The sequence below is a fragment of the Dermacentor albipictus genome, chromosome 4 (genome assembly GCF_038994185.2).
Source record: "Dermacentor albipictus isolate Rhodes 1998 colony chromosome 4, USDA_Dalb.pri_finalv2, whole genome shotgun sequence".
Classification (NCBI taxonomy): Eukaryota; Metazoa; Arthropoda; class Arachnida; order Ixodida; family Ixodidae; genus Dermacentor; species Dermacentor albipictus.
The window spans coordinates 169,320,736-169,338,960 of record NC_091824.1 but is presented as its reverse complement, the minus strand read 5'-3'; the positions used below and the strand labels follow the sequence as shown (position 1 = coordinate 169,338,960).

The 18,225-nt window shown below is 38.3% G+C and overlaps 1 protein-coding gene across 9 annotated transcripts in view; it reads left to right on the top strand.

Annotated features, from left to right (window-relative positions):
* The window catches only part of LOC135910098 (C2 domain-containing protein 2), a 223,123-nt gene that overhangs the window by 182,454 nt on the left and 22,444 nt on the right, over positions 1 to 18,225 (top strand). For 5 of the 9 annotated variants that reach the window (XM_065442122.2, XM_065442125.2, XM_065442124.2 and 2 more), the window contains 5 exons: positions 1,958 to 1,981; positions 2,892 to 3,021; positions 3,813 to 3,920; positions 4,567 to 4,637; positions 4,787 to 4,872. The exons of 1 other annotated variant lie outside the window; for it this stretch is intronic. In XM_065442122.2, coding sequence (XP_065298194.2) covers positions 1,958 to 1,981; positions 2,892 to 3,021; positions 3,813 to 3,920; positions 4,567 to 4,637; positions 4,787 to 4,872 — 419 coding nt within the window. Of the gene's footprint in view, positions 1 to 1,957; positions 1,982 to 2,891; positions 3,022 to 3,812; positions 3,921 to 4,566; positions 4,638 to 4,786; positions 4,873 to 8,360; positions 8,382 to 9,970; positions 11,488 to 18,225 lie in introns of those variants that run through there. 3 more of the 9 variants (XM_065442126.2, XM_065442123.2, XM_065442127.2) reach the window with 3 other exon arrangements.

Genomic DNA, 18,225 nt, shown 5'->3' with positions numbered 1-18,225 from the left:
CTAATCCTACAGCAAATTCCTCTTAACTTCACTACAGGCTCTACTTTTAGCTTGACCTTATTTTCATTGTTTTTGAGTGACCTGTTCATACAAGTGGTGTGGTCACTGACTGAACTGAAATAAAAATGTTGACTTCAACCTTTATTTAGTGTAATGTCAGATTTATCAGTGCTCTTGTGCAATGTATAGTGGTATTCCTTCGTAGCTTCATATGCTCCTGTCAGGTGGGTGGCAATTTTTTTCGTCTATGAAATTGCCTCCACTTTATGGATTTCCGCAAAACTGAATTGGCCATATTTAGTGTCATTGTGCTTTCAGTTGTCAAATAATTTGGCCTCACCCTGCGATGTACTCACTACCTAGTTAGCTCAAAGGGTAGAGGAACTACCCCAAAGAAGCATTGGTTTCGGGTTTGATCTCCAATTAGGACAAATGTTTCTTCAACTGGAAAACTTTATCTCCTGGAAACCTGGATGGGTTTCCTTTGTAGCATCGTGGTACAGTCCAGCGGATGATAATTTTTCTCATTCGTGAAACTTCCTTCACCTTGCGGATTTTCACAGCACTGATTTGCCACATAACGGTACTGATTTCGTCCACAGTGTATCGTTTAGCACTTATTAAGTGTTCATAATTCTAATACATGCTTGCAAACCAGTGCACTGAATAAATGGCAGATAATGAATCTGTCATTTATTTACCCACATTTACCTGCCAGTTGAAGTTTCGCCAATAAACAAAAGAATGCTTTGATATTCTAAGAAGCTGTGATGGGCTGGGCTAAGATTGCGCAAGTATCTTCCTTTTCGACCGCTCGCTTGAGCTCTGTAATTCGCTGGCACCGCACTTTCGTAGACGGTCGTAAGTGACTTGAGAGGTGAAGCAAACGTCCAGAAAGCGAGATGCTTGCACTATCTCGCCCCTGGGCATCCTTCCGTACTGCTTTGTCTCTGAAAGACCTCGTGCGCTAACGCAATAAGATGCGGCAACTATGGAAACGTCTTGATGCGATAAAGGAATGAAGTTTCCGTTGCAGTACTCCAAGCAGTGCAATTGGCTGCATAAGAAAAATAGACCAGCAATATCTTTCTGCACGATCAAAACACGAGATGAATAGACAGCAGCAACCATGGCCTTGCATGTTTGTGCCCTCAGCATACGACTGCCTGCCAAGGTCACACGAAGAAAGCTGAAATTTTCCATGCTGTTTGCTTCCTTTGGAACAACTGAGTGCAGAGGGTCATTGTTGATGGGCAGCAACATCCATTATTCCTGTCGTATCCTAAGGAATCAATTTCTTCGCTCAACTGCTAAGATCATGTGCTCTTTTATGGGCCTGATATCCATACTGGAACATTTTAATGTACAAATCAATAATGTATTACATTTACATATTATGTTTTCATTAAGTTTACACGAATTCAATATCATTTTTCTAACATTCTCTCAAAGATAGCACGAGAACCATAATGCATTGTTGCATTCAGTACGAAAAGATTTTCTTTATATAAAATAGAGCAGTGTTGGGTACACTTTGCTGTTCTTTCTACTTATGGACGCGTGGCTAATATAAAATGCAAACGCTTAGTGTCACAGCTCATTCAAGATTGAGCAAGCGTGCTGTAAATAATAAACAATGCTGGGTCTCATAAAGTTACTATAGCATTGCTTGCAACTGGTAACAAAGATTTAATTCACTAATTTGGTATTTTCTATGTACGTTTAGCCATTGGAGAGGTTGTCATGCTGATTATGTGATGAAATGGTCATCTTTTCTGTTTCCAATAGTTTTTCTGCTTGGCTGTTTGTTCTCGACTGGTGTATGTTGATGAATTACTTGCAACAACCAATGCTCTGTCCCCTCCATGAGCGAAACACCAGAAATAAGCTATATTTGCTCTTTTGCAATAATGTTGCGCTAACTTGCTATTTCTTCTTGTTTGTGTTCTTTCTATAGGAAATACTCACCTGGATGTTCCAGGTAAGGTACTTTAATTATTGATCTTTTATTTTCTTCATGCAAACTGTAGACAACGTATTCTAATTTTTAGTTCAGTCTATGGTGGTTTATTAAGCTCTAGCTTTTACAACTATAGTTGTCTCATCTTATCTGGAACTAGCTGTTCAGAGTGCAGACACAGTATTCTAAATGCCACAGTAAAAAGATCAAGGCTGTTGTCCTAATGTAGTGTAGAGTAGAACTAAAATTAGTAATATTTCTAGGTTATTTTTTTGGATGTGAAGGTAAGAATTTGTACGTCCAGAACTAATATGAAATAATACCGTGTCAAAATAACATGCTCACACAACCTCTTCTTAGACGTATATGCCTTTCGTAGTGCAAGCACTTGACTTGAATATGTTCTTGCATACATGCAAAAGTGTGTTTTGTTTTCTAATCAAAATGGACTTTTACATTACTTAGGTGCCACAAGGTCAATCTGCATAAGAAAAAATATAAATTACAGTATTTTACGGGCCATAACCACGATCTGATTAGGAGGCACACAGTAGTCGGGAGCTCTAGAATAGTTTTGACCACCTGGGGTTTAATGTGCATATAAATCTAAAAATGTGAGCATTTTTGCTCCTTGCCTTCTATCAAAATGTGGCTGGGTTCGAACCCGCAACCTCGAGCATCCATCAGCGCTCCAGCTACTGCGGCAGGTGATCAGTGTGACAGGTCCGCATCATAATCGTCTAAGGTGTCCACAAAGTTAGGAAATTATTTTCAGAAAAACAAAGCACAAAAGTGTAATGATGAAATGCAATAAACAAATGGATGGTGTTCATAATGGTGTACATCAAGTTGTATTCAGATCTAAATCCTCAGAAACTGGTGAAACTTGCTCTAAGACAGATTATAGGTCAAAATTTTATTATTTCAACAGGCGTTCGCAACAATGGTAGCACAAGGAGCAGCATCAGCGACGGGTCCGGAATCAGTGCTGCCTCTAGCCGGACCTACGTGAGCGATAAGTCACTACTTGTCGTCGAAGCAAAAGAGAACGGCGTCATCAGGTATGGCATTGATCTCACTTAGGAAGACACTCTTTTTGATGTCTTTCTATACTGAAATTGCTCGAAGTGGAGGCTTTGTCCCTGGAAGTTACTGAAAAAGGAGTGACTTGAGTATAGGTAAATCAGATCTTAATCAGCACATGCTGTTTCTTTGCTCGCTAGGGGATCATTGCTTCGCAAAAAAGAACTGGACGGGTACAGATTTATATATCACTTGTGCTTGCACCTTCTAGTGGAATTTTGTGTTGTCTATTGGGCTGTTTTTAATGTTTTAAATGACAGCCAACATTCCCCGTTGACTGTGTTATTTTTCATAGTAGCGAACCAGAAACACCACTTACACACCAAAATACACTGAGAAGTGAATAATGTACAGTGCCAGAACTTGTTCATGTGGTCATTGAGTGGCAATAAAGCTTTATAAATTGGTTTTTGGTTAAAGAAATAGAAAACAGTTACTTAGTGGGACCCATTTCTAGTTTTTCAGAAGAAAGAAGTTGGTAGTAAATAAATTGAATACCTTAACTGTTAAGGCCCTGGTAGACAACTGCTGTTAATATACCTTGATTGATTCTTTATTGGTTTATCATATATACATGTAATGGGAGGCGAAGGGAAAAGCCATTCAAGGATGGCTTGAGGGAGTCCTTCGACTGTAACTGTACTCCACAGGAATTGCGAGTTTATCAACTAGGATCATAGCACATTGACTGTATTGTGAACTGAACTGATCATCAGGTTCCCTCCTTCAATCACATTTGCAAATAATTAAGCAACATTTTCTCTTGCAGGCATTACTTGATCCCACCACATTTGGCACATCGCAGTAAGTGGCGGAGGAAAGGTGTCAAACTGCACATTTTCAACGATCACATATTTGTGGCCAGGCATATCCCAGGGTAAGAGCCTTTAGCAGACATTTACATTCCAAACCACTTGCATTATCTCTTATGAGGCAGTTCATGCACTCATATTCTTCATGTCTAAACAATAAGTGCCACAAATAGAAATAAGCATGTAAGTGCTTAATACGGCAGGTGATAATCATAACAATGATGATGCCAATTGGTAGCCATTGCAAATGTGTCGCAAGGTTTTGCACAAGTTTTGACAAAACTTAGAACTTGCCTGCAAGTGTGCCTTTGAGATGTCAGTGTTATTTTTTAGCATGCTTTCTTAGCCTATGGGGAAGTTTACTGCATTTACTCCATGCTGTATTGTAAGAATCTGTTGTTAATAAAATTTGTATGTTTATCAGATTCGTATGATGTGATTAACATCCAGTGTTTTGATGTGTAGTATTTTAACCAAAGATGGCCAGAAATTTCATGTCTGCTGTCATTTGTATCGATATTTGTATATTAAAATTTAAGAACTGATACTTGCTTAGTTTCTGAAAGTAGGACAATGAGAAATTCTGGAGTTAGGTATGCGCACCCAAAAGTTGAAACGCCTAAAATAAATTTACCTGAAGAAAATGGGAAAGATTTAAGATATTGCATTCGTTGCCAAAATCAGATTGCCTTCATATTCTCAATCTTGCAGCGGAGTTCAGTGTCACGTTTGTTCAAGGCTACTGACAAGAAGGCTAGGAAAACAAGGTTACGTCTGCAGAGGTAGGTATTTCCGCCGTTATGCCCTTCTCTGTGTTAATGGTGATTTCAAAAGAAAATATGGCATATTTGCTTTTTGCATAGTCTACCCTGCAGAGGAAAAGAGTACTATGTGTCCTATTCTCATACCACAACCTCTTGAACAATTTCAGGTTGTAACCTGCTTTGCCACAAGTCTTGCCATGTGAAAACAGAGAGTATATGCAACAATAGCTCTGTGGCGACCATGCAAATGTATGTATGAAATGCTTCACTGCGATTTGACAAACTGACGTTGACATGTTAAAGAAGGGAAAAACCTGTGCCTCTGCTTAGTAGTAGAACTGTTACATGCCGTAAACATTACAAATGCACTTATTTTTAAGTTCTAGCATTCAGACTTGATGATAGCATTAACATAGTTCTTATTATCCTGAGAATCAACCATAGGTTTGAAATTCCTGAGTTCATTCAAACAGAAGTTGAGCCCTACAGTTGGTGAAAAAAGCTGGCTAGTTCAATTGCTTTCAGCGGTAGAAAACATGCACCAGTTTTCTGTGCATCACATTGTAAGGGCTAACTCACACTTTGTATTTCCTTAAAACTGCGCAGAAAAATTAGTTTTTGTTCCTTGTCACATACTTTATCACAAACAACATTTTATTTGGTGTACTACTCCTCCTGTAGCCCATGAGATAATGAATAAAAATTCTCTTGTCATATGACGATACCTGCATCCTGATGAGAGCATTTGCTCAAGACCTCCAAATAAAGTTAGCTCGTAATCATCATAGCAGTGTAGCATAGTGCGTATGTTCCACTGTGCTTGTACACAAGAATGTGGAAAATGTATCTGCAAACAGCGGCCTTGGTGGCGATATGGTTATTGTTAGGATCAACCGTGAACCACTAGACATTTTTGCATCATTGATATTTAAAGAAAGATACAGAAATACTTTTCTCTTGATTACATCACTGCCACATGCTGATACTAGCAGATAAGTGGAACACACTTAGTAATTTTCATAAACCTTCTGTGCACCTTTAATTATATGCATCACAACAAGATGTCTCATGCAACACAGCTATTTGCGTTTATGCTGATGTATGTGCGCAGCACACAGCTCTCTCTCATATACTTAGCTATTAAGTGTGATAGCTAAGTATATTTGTGATTCAATTTTTTATTGACACTATAAACACTGACATGCTGAAGAGCACATATGTGGAACACAATGCCAGGCTTTTCCGCCATGGCAGATGATAGTGCCTGTTTTTGCTGCAGCATCATATTTGAATCATTAAATTTTGCAATACAAGATTTGGTGGTACATTTTCTTCTTGTAGTAATTCCTGTAATTGCACTGTCTATTTTCTTCAGCCCAAATGGGAAAACCTGTATACCAAATCTGACAGAGTGAACATTACTTTAATTTTTGTATGCCCTTGGGATGTAGTGATCTATGAATCAAATATCAGTGTAACATTTTCATCAAGAACTTCTGAGAAGATGTCATACTGTAGCTGATCATAAAGCCTGAATTGTGCAATAGGCACCAAATATGTATGCTGTAGTGATCCCAGAGCACAGTGGGATGAACATGTACAGTGCACCTTCAACATACATCCTTCCGTCACAACTATGATTTGCAGTTTTTTGTACTGCTTGTAGCTTTCAAATAATATTGCTGTACAACTACTGTTCAGGTATAGTAACTTTTAACTTTCATGAAATATATTGCAGCAATTAATGTCGCTGCTTGTTTAACAAAGCTTGGGATTTTAATTTTCTTTTCACAGGCATGTAAGTTGAAAATTTATTGCATTCTCTACATATATTGTGTTGGCATTTGTTTATAAAGAATGTACTGGATGTCGGGCAATAATTATCTACTGCTACAGGAGTGCGGTGCCTCAATACAGAGATCCAGACTCGTCTTAGGCAGCCAGTGTTCCGACACAAAAATTGGCCATCAATATAATGGGGTTATACTCCTTGCTTATGTGGCTAGACAGCTTGGTGCATAATGCTACGTTACTGAAGTTATTGGAATATTCGGGTGGTCGAGTCAGAGTACTCTAGCACTGCCACAAAAATTTTGTAAAAGAGCACTTAAGCATTACTGCTAGCATAGGTGTGCTTCATTGATGATAAAGAAGCAGGATTGCCACTTCCATACCCAGTTATATTCCTAATATGGTTTTAAAGTTACTTTTATTCTGCTTCGTAGCTCAGCCAGAGCACTCTGAAACAATCACCCGAATCTGCCATATGTGTAACAACCTTCAATCGAGTGCCTAGGTAGCTTGTCTGATAACAAAGTCCGAAAATTTTGGCAAATGTGTGGTAGACAAACTTACATTAACAGCAAAAGTCTCGGAGATAAGCATTCATTATACAGCATTTAAATTCTCACATATTACACGGGAATATACGTGCCTAGCTTGTGCAGCACCCCTTATGGATTTGCTCACTTAGTGTTCCAGCCATGCACAAGTATGAATATACTGCTTTTAATAGTATAATGTCCATATATAGTGTACTGTTTGCTAATATACTTCTTCAGGTATTATATCTAAATGACCTTAACTTCACAAGGTATTTTAACCTCATGACCTTATAATGTTTAGGTGTCGTATGCCTTAGCTCGCCTCCTCATCATTAGGTGCAAGTGAACAGGAGAACTGTTCTTGTCAGGCAATCAGTGATCATATCTAAATTAACTTTTTTACATTTTCTAAGAATGACTTAGGTTCTAGTCCTTGTCTGAGCAAATTTTTATTTTGGTTCTGAAGATATAATCGAAAACTAAAAAATTGAAAAGATAAAACAATTGGATCGTAATGTTTACTGCACTATAATCATGTCACATGATACCTTGTCACATAAAGCAAACATTGCAGTTGTGTATCCTGCATCTCTTTCATTGTTGCAAGCAAGAAACATCAACACATTAGTTTACACTTTGTGTGCAGTAGTTATATTGTAACGCAAATTTTACAAACATTTTATTTGCAAACTGATAGTTCTTCTGGTACGCACATGTAATGTAATTATGTCTGCTTGAACGCTCTTGCATCTGTCGGTTACAAGGTTACAACACATGTGTTTTTTGTGGAGTTACGATGGGTGTAAAATATACAATTAAGATTTTTGTTATCATTTGTAGAGAATTTGACGAGTGAAGCAAAAATTCTACTTCAGACTGTCAGAAAATCTCACATTATACTTCTTTCAGTGCAATAAATTTTATAAAACATTTATTTTTGTAAACAAGGACACAATTGTACTAAACCTTGGTCTCAAATAACAATGCCACTTCATACGTCTTGTTGGTGTATGGTTGTGTTGTTGTATGTGTTACATTCTGAGGTGCCATGTTTTTTCCATCTCTCATCAGTGAACTGTTTATTATGGCAAAAACTAAAACCACATTGCATCTGTTCATAGTGCTAGTTTGGGGTGTCAATATGCAGCCATGGAAGAGTAATGACAATTTTTGTTGAGATATAAAATTAGGAAAATATATAAAATTAGGAATCTTTACGTACCGGGGCATGAACTAATTGGTCCAGCAAATATTTTTTCTTAGGATATGGTGCACTGCAACGATAAACTGAATAAAGAGACATTATATACATTCTTTATTGTGCACACATACGATTATAGCATAGATACCTTGCAGTGTGGGTTTGAAAAGACATTATGTTACACCTTCTGTCCTTTTTTCTATTGTATTTTTGTAGGTTTGAGTTTTCATTTTTCTTTCGGGAGTCTGGAAGCTGCTGGGAGAAATGCGCATGAATGATTTGCGACGTGAGGCAGGCTTACCTTTTGTTACCTGCACTTTTGGCCAATATGTAGCACGCTTATTTAAATATCAGTACAACTGCTCTCTTGCACTTCTTATACCTTATATTGATCTGTACTAAAGGACAAAAGGCTTTATCAACATTCATTTTGTATATCATGTGGAACATTAGAGCATCGCTAATGTATTTACACTTATGCATATATGTGCATTCGTTTTGTTGTAGATTGAGGAACTGAATAAGCTGTCTGCTGTGTACAGCTACTATATTTCTTAGGAATAATATCAAATAAATTATTTTTAGGCTTCTTGCATAATTCATTTGAGCGTTGTGTTTTCATTATCTATAGTTGTTTTCATGATGCAGTATTTGTTTGGTGCAAAAGCTATACAAATGATTGTTGCAAGCTTCATGATTCACAAATGTGTATGTTTTGCTGAAGAAATGTAAACATTCGATTTCAACTTAAGTGTTAAAATTCAACGACACTTACGTCTTAAGGAAGTAATTGACAATCAGGCTGATGTAATGTTATCTCCAGAACTCAATATGCTGATGGACTGCGTATTTTTACATATTGTTTTGTTGTATGAAATGCTCTCATACGTTTTAAACATGTGTCTGATTTGCGACTGCAACCTTGCTATTCTAGTCTGCAATTTCGGTGTTTTCTGTGCTCACCTCTTCCTTTTTGTCTGGAGTTTAATACTAGCTGTCATAACTTGCAATTCATTAAGGGTGTGTATGGTCAGAATGGCGTGTCTGGAAAGATTTTGCAATTTTTTTGCCACTACAAGAACTTAAAATATGTAAAATATTTTGAGCTATACTTGTCACAGCACATCATTCTGTCAAAAGAGTTCTGCGCATTTGATTTTACCAGCCTTTATGTTCTTGCTGTGGTCACCTTGCTTTCAGTATTGTCAGGCTAGATGAGCAAAATAGTATAGTAAGTATGAAATTTCAATATAATTAGAAGTAACTGGCATAATTCATTATTTTTGGGCTCCATGTAAGTGAAGACATGTATGTATGCTACCCTTTAATTGAAGTTTGTACCTTTAAGCCAGGCACTAATGTAACCTTTTTTCTTAAAGTTTTGTTGAGCGATACCCTACTTTGAGGACGCTAATATCATTTGGTATATTGGCTTTAGGCCAACATCGACCCATTTCTTTTAGTGTTACTTGCTTTGATTTATGAGATGTGAGGTGATCCTTGTCAGAGGGGACTTGGTCATTCAGAATCTATGCATGAGACATGAACACATATATGCATGTTGGCAATAGGTTTAGAGCATATAAGGACATATAATATAGCAATGAAGTGTTGATAGTAATGTTTATTCAAAGTTCTCACTATGTTAAGTATTGTGTGAACATTGAATTTGTACTGATATGAGAGCTAATAAATGAAGAATTAATGGCGACTTTGAGCATGTATTAGTATATTTTACAGTTGCTTTCTTTTCTCTCGCATATTTGCATTTTTATTGTTTTAAAGTTTTGAGCGCACTTTAATATATTCTGGATTTGCTGTTTCAGGGAACCGGTGGAAGATCCGCATCCACCACACGTGAAGACAAGTTGATGCGAGCACTCAGAAACTGCTGCATACGAACGTGACACTGGGCAAGACTTTCTTAAGTACAGAGCAGGAAGTTACTTTGGTTGTCTCCATCCTCAGTTAAAGCGAATAGCTTTGTGTTACTGCATTTTGCTCCATTTATGGCCCTTTTCATTCACTGCAAACCAGCTACTTTGTGGCCTTCAGGCAGCTCCTGAACATTGATGCAAAAGATTTTGTTAAGTGCCTATCTTGAAACTATATGAAAGCTGGATGCCCGTCGACAGCTACTGATTTCAATCAGGAAGCATCATTGATGTGCAAAAATTTAGTGTACTGAATCATGCGCATAATAGTAAAATAATTACTAAGTGTGCACACAACCAGCCTTCAGGGCCATAAGAGGGGAACACTAAAGTTGCTCACTGGGAAAGAAAAAACGCTGATAAAATTTGTTCATTTTCCTGAACACACGAGCATGCAAAATTGCTTTCCCATTAAAAAAATAACCATAAAGCACTGAAGCTGCACTTGTTGGAAGACAACATATGGTCAGATAGCTTGATGACCCTGCAGCACCTTGAATAGAACAAAAGCCTTTGTAACACCCATGGTACACACAACACATGACGGTGTGTGCTGGCTAGATAATCAGCCCATTGGCAAGATGCCCATGACATTACCAAGTGGTCACGAGGTGGTGCACCATGCTAGCTATCGTTATTGCAGTTCTTTTACCACACACAATTTTTATTATATGCTGTGAAGGCAATTTTGCTGGCCCCAAGCCGGTATACCTGGCTGCGGCTTTTAATGCACAAAGAATGAGCTTCTTTGTGCGATTGCGAGTGTGGCTGTCTTTTTTCAGTGTGACAACCGAAATTTTTTGGTAATAAAATATCTGTGCAGCACAGAAGCCCAACGTGAAGCAGTTCGCTTTTCACCAAGGTGGAAGCCATCAAATGAATTTTGTGCTCCCTGCTTGCTTTTATGCGTTCAGCTTGTTTTTCTTTAAATGCAGAATTTTGACAGGTTGACTACACAGAGTTGTGTGATGACATACCTGAGACAAGCTTACAGTTGATCATGACTGCCGTGAAGTCATAGTCATGTACACAACATTCTCCCATCAGACATTTTTGTATTCATTACCCTTTATAGGTCCTTCCCTGGACCTATAACGTGTAGCTTTTAAAGAGCAGTGCGGGGCCGCACATTTTGTCAAAGGAGGCTTGAGCGCATTTGGCATGATAATATGAGCAATATGTGTAGTGCAATAACAATGTTGAAAATTTGCTACTAAGGCATACTGTAATGTGTTCTTTTATATATATACAATTATATATATGGATGTTGATGTATATAAACTTAGCACGCTTTTTCGTTATCTTTTAAATGACAACAGCTTGTACGAATTTCACTTTATGTATGCCTGTTTATGTATGTGCTTACATGTTTTGGGACCTGTGTAAAATAAAGTCAGGTACAGTCTTTGTGCAATGTGTAATTGATTTAAAATACTTTGGTTAGCTTAATTATAGCCTTATTTTCCCATGGGAAAACTATTGCTAAATATCAGGTACGTTTTAAATAGAGTGAAAGAGCGGAAAGCAATCAGCCACTTTAAGCATTTATTGCAGAGACAGAGTATATGTTAACATCTTATTATTTGAATTTGCATCAATGCAGCTATTTCAGTGTGCATGAGCAGGTATGTTCACTAGCTTGGCAATACTTTGAGTAGCTGTTGCCGCTGTGGTAAAAGAGAAATTCTAATGCCATACGAAATGAGAGCCACTTACTCTAGTTTGGTTTATCTTTAGCTTATGCTGCTAGTAATTTTATCTGGAGCATGCTTTTCATTGAATCACTAGTGCTTATGAGAAGTTTCTTAATGAGAAATACGTGTATAATGGATGCTCGCTGACAAAAGCTGTTGCACGTGAACATTTCCTGTTGCAAAATAGCTGTTCAAACACAAGCCAGGTGCATTTTTGCAGCATTTTAATATGCCATATTTGGACACTGTTTTTCTTCACGGTGGAGTATGTAACATTGGTTGATTTGAACATCATCAGATTGTGGGTGGCTGAAAAAGAAATGTCAGAAAAAAAATCTTATTAAGTCATATGATTTTTAGAACTCGTTAACTATGGAAAATTTTATACTGACGGTACAACGGTATATATATATATATATATATATATATATATATATATATATATATATATATATATATATATATATATATATATATATATATATATATATTTAGAAATGAAGGTGCACACTTACGAAAATTGCATCTTTAATGTTTGTAACGTTTCGGCCGTGGCACGGCCTTCGTCAGAATAGACATACATACAAGCGCGCAGCCGCTTTTATGGGCATGCGCACGTGGGCGTAATCAGTAGTACATGCACGTGTACACTTGCAAATAATAATAATAATAAAAAAATAAAAAAGTACAGCAGCAAATATAACTTAAGCACGATAAATGATATGCATTAAATATCATTCACGTGTAATGATGATTGTACATGAAGTACAGCATGATATCGATTGCGATATGGCAAAACTGATTTGGCATGCTTTGTCAATTCTTTACAAGGACAGGGACATCAAGATATGGCAGAAAGGCACGACACTTTTCCTACGCTCTCGTTAATACCGGATGACAGTGTTAAATTTGTGGATGAGAAAGGATTCTCGTACCTCTCGATCATGGTGCGATTTGAAACCTGATTGTATTATGGTTACACTGATATTGTCAAACGTATGACCTGGCAGTCGAACATGTTTAGATAATGGCAGGTGTGGCAAGCTGTTAACGTGTGATTTGTGGTTATTGAATCTGACACGAAAGGATGTTTCGGTCTGACCGATATACTGCATATGGCACACTGAACATTCAAGCAGATAGATGACGTTAGCGCTGTCGCAAGTGAAGTCGCCGTTGATTTTAACAGAAAAATTGGATGTAGTGCTTCTAGCAGTCTTAGATGTGGTCATGTGTGCACAAACTTTACAACGGGGCTTATTGCAGGGATGACAACCAGCAGGAGCAATCGATTTAGTCTTGGAAGAGGTTACTAGGTCACGCAGGTTTCTAGAGCGACGATAAACAACCCTTGGCGATTCCGTGAAAATGTGTTTAAGACGGTCGCTTTGTGTTAGTAAGTTATAATGCTTCCTGAGAATGTGGGACACGTTAGGAATAGATGCAGAGTGTGTTAGGATAAGGTTAGTTCGTGAAATCGGCGCCGATCGCCTGTCCGTGCAGATGAGTTCCTTCCGGTCGAGGCAGTCGGCCCGTTTAAGGGCATCGTCAATTATTTGTGAAGGGTATTTCTGTACGGTTAGTGCGTCACGAAGCTGGTTACAGTTGCGAGTGAATTCACTATTGTCTGAACAAATTCTTTTGAACCGGATAGCTTGGCTGTAGGGAATGCTCGTTTTGCAATGCTTGACATGGCTGCTGTTAAAATGCAGATATCGCTGTCGGTCAGTGGGCTTTCTGTAAAGATTTGTCGTTAACTTACCATTGCACAGAGATACCGATACGTCAAGAAAGTTTATGCTAAGTGATGAATAGGAATGGGAAAAGGAAATTGACGGTACGGCGTTGTTAAAGTCGGTAATGAAAGAAAGTAATGCAGCTTCACCATGGTGCCAGATTAAGAAAATGTCATCGATGAAGCGTTTGTAATAGAATGGTTTAAGGTCACGAGTATCGAGGAAATTCTTTTCTAGTAAGCCCATGAAAATGTTAGCATAATTGGGACCTATTTTTGTGCCCATGGAGGTACCACTGGTTTGAACGTAATGTTCGCCGTCGAATTCAAAGTTGTTGAGTTCAAGGATTAGTGTTAAAATTATGCCAAGGGTAGAATCGTCGATGGGTTTGTCATCTACAGAATCGTTATATACACGGAGTACAGATTGAATCCCATCTGTATGGGGAATGTTCGTGTACAGTGACGCCACGTCCAGTGTGACTAGAAGAGCATCGCTTGGAACACACAAGTCAGCGATATCCGACAGGAAGTGGTTAGTATCTTTGATATAAGAAGAAAATTTAGGAGGAATTGAACTGATAAGGTTATCTACATAGCGGGACAGATTCTCTGTGACAGTACCTATTCCTGAAACTATTGGTCGCCCTGGGTTGTTTTGCTTATGGATTTTAGGAAGGAGATAAAATCTACCAGCTACCGGGCTTAGTGGAACTAATGACTTGACTACAGATTTTTCTATCTTGTTTTCTTTCCCGAGATTGTCTAAAGTGTCCTTTACCATGGTTTTGAACTGTTCGGTCGGGTCGTAACTCAGATGCCTGTAGAATGACTGGTCATTAAGTTGTCTGTGAGCCTCTGTTATGTAACTGGCTTTGTCCATAATGACGACTGCGCCACCTTTATCAGCGGGTTTAATGATGATGTCGTCACGGTTAGCCAACTTTTCAATTGCGTCCCTTTCTTTGGGGCTAAGGTTCCGACGGAATGGTAATTGCATTTTGTATGCTTCAAGTACATCTCGCTGAACAGCTCTGATGTATAGATCGAGGCATTTATCTCTTTGAGAAGGAGGAGTCCAGTGCTTAGTCGAAAATAAGTTGTCCCGCAACTGACAGACTGACGGACAATAACTTTTGTCCCGCAACTGGCGGATACAATGAATTTCAATTGATTAATGACTTGCACAATTTTGAAAGAAACATGAGGTTACGCGAGTACTTCCACGATCGGTGCCCCTCTAACAAGACATCTTTATTTTCGACTAAGCACTGGACTCCTCCTTCTCAAAGAGATAAATGCCTCGATCTATACATCAGAGCTGTTCAGCGAGATGTACTTGAAGCATACAAAATGCAATTACCATTCCGTCGGAACCTTAGCCCCAAAGAAAGGGACGCAATTGAAAAGTTGGCTAACCGTGACGACATCATCATTAAACCCGCTGATAAAGGTGGCGCAGTTGTCATTATGGACAAAGCCAGTTACATAACAGAGGCTCACAGACAACTTAATGACCAGTCATTCTACAGGCATCTGAGTTACGACCCGACCGAACAGTTCAAAACCATGGTAAAGGACACTTTAGACAATCTCGGGAAAGAAAACAAGATAGAAAAATCTGTAGTCAAGTCATTAGTTCCACTAAGCCCGGTAGCTGGTAGATTTTATCTCCTTCCTAAAATCCATAAGCAAAACAACCCAGGGCGACCAATAGTTTCAGGAATAGGTACTGTCACAGAGAATCTGTCCCGCTATGTAGATAACCTTATCAGTTCAATTCCTCCTAAATTTTCTTCTTATATCAAAGATACTAACCACTTCCTGTCGGATATCGCTGACTTGTGTGTTCCAAGCGATGCTCTTCTAGTCACACTGGACGTGGCGTCACTGTACACGAACATTCCCCATACAGATGGGATTCAATCTGTACTCCGTGTATATAACGATTCTGTAGATGACAAACCCATCGACGATTCTACCCTTGGCATAATTTTAACACTAATCCTTGAACTCAACAACTTTGAATTCGACGGCGAACATTACGTTCAAACCAGTGGTACCTCCATGGGCACAAAAATAGGTCCCAATTATGCTAACATTTTCATGGGCTTACTAGAAAAGAATTTCCTCGATACTCGTGACCTTAAACCATTCTATTACAAACGCTTCATCGATGACATTTTCTTAATCTGGCACCATGGTGAAGCTGCATTACTTTCTTTCATTACCGACTTTAACAACGCCGTACCGTCAATTTCCTTTTCCCATTCCTATTCATCACTTAGCATAAACTTTCTTGACGTATCGGTATCTCTGTGCAATGGTAAGTTAACGACAAATCTTTACAGAAAGCCCACTGACCGACAGCGATATCTGCATTTTAACAGCAGCCATGTCAAGCATTGCAAAACGAGCATTCCCTACAGCCAAGCTATCCGGTTCAAAAGAATTTGTTCAGACAATAGTGAATTCACTCGCAACTGTAACCAGCTTCGTGACGCACTAACCGTACAGAAATACCCTTCACAAATAATTGACGATGCCCTTAAACGGGCCGACTGCCTCGACCGGAAGGAACTCATCTGCACGGACAGGCGATCGGCGCCGATTTCACGAACTAACCTTATCCTAACACACTCTGCATCTATTCCTAACGTGTCCCACATTCTCAGGAAGCATTATAACTTACTAACACAAAGCGACCGTCTTAAACACATTTTCACGGAATCGCCAAGGGTTGTTTATCGTCGCTCTAGAAACCTGCGTGACCTAGTAACCTCTTCCAAGACTAAATCGATTGCTCCTGCTGGTTGTCATCCCTGCAATAAGCCCCGTTGTAAAGTTTGTGCACACATGACCACATCTAAGACTGCTAGAAGCACTACATCCAATTTTTCTGTTAAAATCAACGGCGACTTCACTTGCGACAGCGCTAACGTCATCTATCTGCTTGAATGTTCAGTGTGCCATATGCAGTATATCGGTCAGACCGAAACATCCTTTCGTGTCAGATTCAATAACCACAAATCACACGTTAACAGCTTGCCACACCTGCCATTATCTAAACATGTTCGACTGCCAGGTCATACGTTTGACAATATCAGTGTAACCATAATACAATCAGGTTTCAAATCGCACCATGATCGAGAGGTACGAGAATCCTTTCTCATCCACAAATTTAACACTGTCATCCGGTATTAACGAGAGCGTAGGAAAAGTGTCGTGCCTTTCTGCCATATCTTGATGTCCCTGTCCTTGTAAAGAATTGACAAAGCATGCCAAATCAGTTTTGCCATATCGCAATCGATATCATGCTGTACTTCATGTACAATCATCATTACACGTGAATGATATTTAATGCATATCATTTATCGTGCTTAAGTTATATTTGCTGCTGTACTTTTTATTATTTTTTTATTGTTATTATTATTTGCAAGTGTACACGTGCATGTACTACTGATTACGCCCACGTGCGCATGCCCATAAAAGCGGCTGCGCGCTTGTATGTATGTCTATTCTGACGAAGGCCGTGCCACGGCCGAAACGTTACAAACATTAAAGATGCAATTTTCGTAAGTGTGCACCTTCATTTCTAAATCTACTTATGCACCGGACCTACAGAACTTCTCATTGAATTATATATATATATATATATATATATATATGTTATATATATATATATATATATATATATATATATATATATATATATATATATATATATATATATATATATATACGCACACAACATAGCAACTCTGTCACACATTGGTATGCTAGCTTTCTGGATAGCATGGCATATTAGAAAAATAAATCTGCGCCTGGCTCAAAAGGAAGTGCCTGTAAGAATAGTAGTTCATGTTTTAGTCATTGCCGAGTTGTAAGTGTAAACTCTGATGATGTGGTGTTTATAAAGATACCTGCCGGAAGAAGCACATGAGCTTCAGGGGAGACCCTCCTCGAAACAACTTTTTTATTACTTCTATTAGAGGTTTCAAAACTCAGCCAAGCGTAGAATTTTCTATGCAGATTTCAAATATGGCACTACTTTTTGTGTAGCTTTATAGTGTTAGAGTTATATGATGCACAATGGCAAAATTTAGTCGTCTTCATTGTCACTTTTTTATGTAATAAATTTCACAAAAAATATCGTGTTGTAGCTTGTTTAGCTCTTTGCAGATCGCAGAGTGCCAATATCTAGCCAAAGAGTGTGTACACTTACTGAAACTATGCACAAAAAATATAACACTTCAACTAATATTTTTTCTCATTTCTCTGAAATATAACCATGTACTTTTGCAACTTACTGCTCAGTGATATTGCAATTTCAAGTAGATAATAGCACTGTACATATCTTCAAAAGTATGTATGCCAAGTTCCGTTAGTATAAGACAATTGTAAGTCTACAAGGTTAATTTCGTGCGATTCTGAAAAAAATTAGTTGAAGTGTCCTCATTTTTTTATAGTTCCAGTAATTGTACACACCGTTTGAATAGATATCAGCATTTTGCGGTGTACAAAGAGCTAAATAAGCTGCAGCACAAAGTGTTTTGTGCAAATTTATTGCACAAGAAAGTGCCAGCAAGATCACCCTATTTTGCCATTGTGTAGGACTTAACTCAATAACTATACCACACACACAAAAACTAATGACGTATTTGAAATCTGCTTAAAATGCACTATAAGTGGATAAGTTTTCAAATCTATAGCACATA